Here is a 4,930-nt window from a genome sequence, read left to right as displayed (position 1 = left end):
TTTTGTTTTCTGATCCTGACGTGAGCTCGTTTCCACAGAGAACGTCAAAGTGCCTCTATCTAGACGAGCTCTGTTTGTGGGTCCGGGAGGATTCAATCTGCGCAGACTGCAGGCTCAGACAGGTGTGTGTGTGAGCGTGTGCGTGTGCGAGTGCGAGAGCGTGTGTGAGTGTGTGAGTGTGTGCGTGTGTGAGTGTGTGTGTGAGTGTGTGTGTGTGTGTGAGCGTGTGCGTGTGCGAGTGCGAGAGCGTGTGAGTGTGTGTGTGAGTGTGTGTGTGTGTGTGAGCGAGTGCGAGAGCGTGTGTGAGAGTGTGTGTGTGTGTGTGTATATATATATATAAATACATGGGTGATTCTATAATTGGAGATACATTTGGCATTGCAGAAAGTTAAGAAAAAAAACTTTTCACTAACAGATTTTTTTTTCAGTATCTTATTGAAAACATATTTAATTTTAATAATTCAGTGCTTGCCAAACACAAGTTACTTCCTTTTTTTTTACTTTTAATGAAAAAACATTAGATGTCTTTATGGTATTGTTTGTCAACTCTGTTACGGACAAATTAGCCAATGTGTAGAAATAACAATAAATCATAACAGGAAAAATCCTTCTTGTTTCATTAGACAAACAGTCCTTACATTCCATCACTTGAAACTGAGATAATATTTCACCTATGCATACCTTAAAAATAAAAATAAAAACCTATGTCTTCACAGAATTGTCCGCTTGGAGCAAATATTTTTCATCTGAAAATGTATTATATGCAATATCCAGTTAAAAAAAGAAATGTTGGTGAAATATTATAAGGGTGCAAAAATGAATGAATAATGTTTATTAGATTTTAAACAACAAATGTATTGTTTTTTGTGAAAATAGTTCATAAACAGAGTTGACCCTGTAAGTAACAGAACTGACAGAATTGTCTGATGGATGTTACCGGTGGACACAGTTGCTTGCCTGCTTGTAAATGAGCAGAATGGCCTCTTAGGGGAAAGAATAATGATGAGATAACATTGGTTGGGGATTGATGAATTTGGATTTATTTGTGTTCAAATATAAATAATGTAAACATGTATATAAGTAACTTTGAACATTTGCACTGCAGTAATGTAAGCATGTAAATATAAATAACTGTAATACAGTGTTAAACATTTTCTGTACAGTGATGTTGTGTACATACAAAACAACTTTGATACAATATTAAACAATTCTTTGTCTTGTTTTTGTTTTTTTTGTTTACATCTGTAGGCATATTATCCAAATATCATGCCAATGTTAGTTTTAATTCATTTGATACAGACTGTTGCCTATAATAAAGCAACTTGAATGAGAGTTTTGCTTATTGAACTGTTCTAACTAAATAATTGTGTGTGATTGCCGCTCCATATGTTAGTATGTCATCATAGATTTAACCTGTTTAAACCAAGAGACTTTGTGTGGTGTTACTCTTAAAGACCTGTATTTCAGAGGACATCAACATGGATAATCCTTGTGGAAATATGTTCATTGATAATGTTGATGTTTTAAAACAAGATTATGAGGAATGCTCTTTGTTGTGCAGCAGGATTTTTTTTTTGTTGTTGGTCTTCTTTGTTTGGTAATATCTCTTGTATGGAAACTGCCAAATAAGTTCTGCATCAATAACAAAATGAAGGAAGTGTCTTACAAAATAATTAATAGAATTGAACCCGCTAAGCACGTTTTGGAAAGATTTGAGCTCAATATTTCATATACCTGTGAATTTTGTGGTCACGAAAAAGAAACTATTTTGCATCAATTTTTTCCACTGTATTTACGCAGGATTATTTTGGAAGGATTTATAATTCTTAGTGTTCATTTAAAGATGTGTTGCAATACTGTGAGTGTTTACACAGTTGCAGGGTGAAGGGCGGGGGCTAGTCTCCGGCCGACAGGCGGCGCTGATGAGCGTCTGGCCGCAGCGCAGCGCATCCGCGGCTGCTCGGTTCTTCCACATGTGCAGCAGCAGCGTGAGGCTAAAGATCGAGTCTTGTTTTTAATCTTTCTCTTCTTTTTCACTTGAAGTCCACATTCATGCAAACTGGATTTCTGTCGTGGCTTCGTGTGTAACGCGTGATGAAGAACCGCAGTGCTTATACTATAGACCCGAGACTCAAACACAGAGTCCATCAGGTAAAATTAAAGCTATTGTTATTACCATCGTGTAAATAGCAGTGACATTATAAAGCACAATAACTAATAAGTAAGTAAGTAATCTGAAGAAAGAGGGAATTTAAAATGTGCAATAAATAATACGTAAGGATATATGTGACCCCTGGAGCACAAAATCAGTCATAAGGGTCAATTTTTCGAAATTGAGTTTTATAGATAATCTGAAAGCTGAATAAATAATCTTTCCACTGATGTATGGTTTGTTAGGATAGGACAATATTTGGCTGAGATACAACTATTAGAAAATCTGGAATCTGAGGGTGCAAAAAAATCTAAATATTGAGAAAATCATCTTTAAAGTTGTTCAAATTAAGTTCTTAGCAATGCATATTACTAATCAAAAATTAAGTTTTGATATATGTACAGTAGGACGTTTACTAAATATCTTCATGGAACATGATCTTTACTTAATATCCTAATGATTTTTGGCATAAAAGAGAAATGTATAATTTTGACCCATACAATGTATTGTTGGCTATTGCTACAAATATACCCCAGCGACTTAAGACTGCTTTTGTGCTCCAGGGTCACACATATATCAAAGTTTTAGAGCTCAATCTGATCGCTAATGATTGTAATGTAAGTTACTACTTAATGATTTTAGTTAGTTTTTTTTTTTACCGGCTTGTTTTGCTGTTCTTCTTTCTCTCTAAAACTTTTCTAATGTAATCTTTTGTCTGCTTTGTCTTCAATGCCATCGGACTGGCAGCAGTCACTGCTTCATGTGTTTCTGATATAGAGATCAACACGGACTTGACTTGAGCATGCTGCTGAAACCACATGATGTATTTTGATGGTCTGGAGTGATGGGTTTCCATTGGTCTGGAGTCAATACCGTAACTGTCCGTCTCTGTCTGTTTCAGTACCTGAAGGCACACAGTGACCCGTATGTGGACATCTCTGCCATGGCCTCGGAGCTTCAGCAGCAGTTCAGGTGAGTCTCGTCCGCTCTGTGACCGAGAACGCGCTCAGACTAACAGACCTGAGACTGATGTGCTTGTGATCTGAGCAGGATCGAGTACGGCCGGAGGAACAGGACGGCGTTCAGGATTCAAGTGGAGAAAGGTCTGGCTCACTTGTATGCTGTTTTGTTGTTGATGAAGCTATTACCTTGACAATGCCTTGTGACGTGTGTGCAGTGCATGCGGTGATCTGCAATGAGTCTGGTGTCTCTGCTCTGGAAAACCAACATTTGGCCAAAAGAGCGCGACGCAACCAAGAGGACGGGTGAGATACGGCGGTCACATCTATTACATCCGTTTTACACTCACTCAACGCTTTCTAACTCTGCTTTGTGCTGATGGTTTTCAGGGACGACAGTCACGTCACCGAGTACGACAGCGAGGACGATATTCCCGAACATGAAGTAATTGGGTTTGCCTTTACAGTCTGACTACAAAATCCAGAAACATCAGGTCTGACTTTAGGTGAGATGTGGTAAATGCTTTCGTTTTTTCAACAGCATACAAATCACATGAACAGCTCGCTGACGTCCCTCTATCAGAGAGCAGCGTGCAGCTCGAGCCTGCAGAAGAGCGGCTGGATCATCGATAAGACCGACAGAGAGCAGGAGAACATCTTCATCGATCTGTGTGAGGACGAGTCCTCCAGCACGGCGGTAAACACCAGCAGTTTGGGTCTTTCGTGAGCGACATGTTAACGTTTAACACACAGTAATTGCTGATGTTTGACACGCATCCACATTTCTTTCCATCTGCTTTGGAGATTTGGATGAACTCGCTCACCAGTGAATGGGTGCCGTCAGAACGAGAGTCAAACAGCTGATAAAAACATCACAATAATCCACAGCACTCCAGTCCATCAGTTAACATCTGGAGAAGACAAAAGCTGAAACAAATCCAGCATTAAGACGTTTTTAACTCAAATACGAGTCCATAATAACTCTTCCTGCAGTGAAAAAGTGCATCTGCTGTTGTCTCTCACATCAGAATCCAGCCACATATTTGTTTAGAGCTGTTTAAACGCTGCTTGATCTGTGCAGATTTCTCTCCTGATTCACACCAGAACACTGTTTCACTGGAGGAAGCGTTATTATGGACTCGTATTTGAGTTAAAAACGTCTTTTTTTACAAACATGCAGCTTTTGTCTTCACAAGATCTTAACTGCAGTGGCGTGGATTATTGTGATGTTTTTATCGGCTGTTTGATCAAACGAAATGTAGCTACTTTATCCCACGGAAGACGGATGAACTTCTGTAGATGTGTTTGGAGGGAAAAAACAATTCCAAAAGAGAGTCCGATTTCATTTATTATGTATGCAATTGTATCACCGTCCTTTATTAATACTGTCCATAGCATTTCCAGAATTGATATGTCCATGCACGTTAAAAAAGACCAAAATGCAGCATGGGGTGCGTTTCCTTTTGCGTCTCGCGGATCTCACCTCAGAATGTGTTTTCAGAAGCAGAGAGATTCATCAAAGCTGGAGAAGGAGAAGACGTCAAAGAGCGGAAAACTGAAGAGAGCGAAGAAGAACAAGCACGACGTGGAGGCAGAAATCACTGCCGGAGTACAGGCTAAAAAGAGTCAGTGAAACTCTCACACACGTGACATCTGCTATAGTCATCAAAGCGGGAATCTCCGCATGTGCGCGTCTGTCACAGTGGACAGAAACCTTTTTAGGACCATTAAGATAATGCAGTGCAAAAAGCAATTTTGTCATTTAAAAAGAAAATAATAATAATATAATTGCCTATAATATAATGTCATATAATATATA

The 4,930-nt window shown here is 38.9% G+C and overlaps 1 protein-coding gene across 5 annotated transcripts in view; it reads left to right on the top strand.

Moving 5' to 3' along the window:
• The first annotated feature begins 1,898 nt into the window (after positions 1 to 1,898).
• The window catches only part of nvl (nuclear VCP like), a 17,491-nt gene continuing 14,459 nt past the window's right edge, over positions 1,899 to 4,930 (top strand). For 2 of the 5 annotated variants that reach the window (XR_001635422.1, XR_001635421.1), the window contains exons 1-7: positions 1,899 to 2,151; positions 3,054 to 3,124; positions 3,203 to 3,255; positions 3,330 to 3,417; positions 3,502 to 3,556; positions 3,653 to 3,808; positions 4,613 to 4,736. Coding sequence is in view for 2 of the 5 variants with exons in the window: in XM_016500319.1 (XP_016355805.1) it covers positions 2,095 to 2,151; positions 3,054 to 3,124; positions 3,203 to 3,255; positions 3,330 to 3,417; positions 3,502 to 3,556; positions 3,653 to 3,808; positions 4,613 to 4,736 (604 nt within the window). In the remaining 3 variants the exon portion in view is untranslated. The remainder of the gene's footprint in view (positions 2,152 to 3,053; positions 3,125 to 3,202; positions 3,256 to 3,329; positions 3,418 to 3,501; positions 3,557 to 3,652; positions 3,809 to 4,612; positions 4,737 to 4,930) is intronic. The other 3 variants (XR_001635423.1, XM_016500320.1, XM_016500319.1) reach the window with 3 other exon arrangements.

Source organism: Sinocyclocheilus anshuiensis, unplaced genomic scaffold (assembly GCF_001515605.1).
Source record: "Sinocyclocheilus anshuiensis isolate Anshui unplaced genomic scaffold, SAMN03320099.WGS_v1.1 scaffold166, whole genome shotgun sequence".
Taxonomy (NCBI): domain Eukaryota; kingdom Metazoa; phylum Chordata; class Actinopteri; order Cypriniformes; family Cyprinidae; genus Sinocyclocheilus; species Sinocyclocheilus anshuiensis.
Note: the sequence above shows the minus strand (reverse complement) of the source record. Positions and strands in the feature narration are given on the sequence as shown.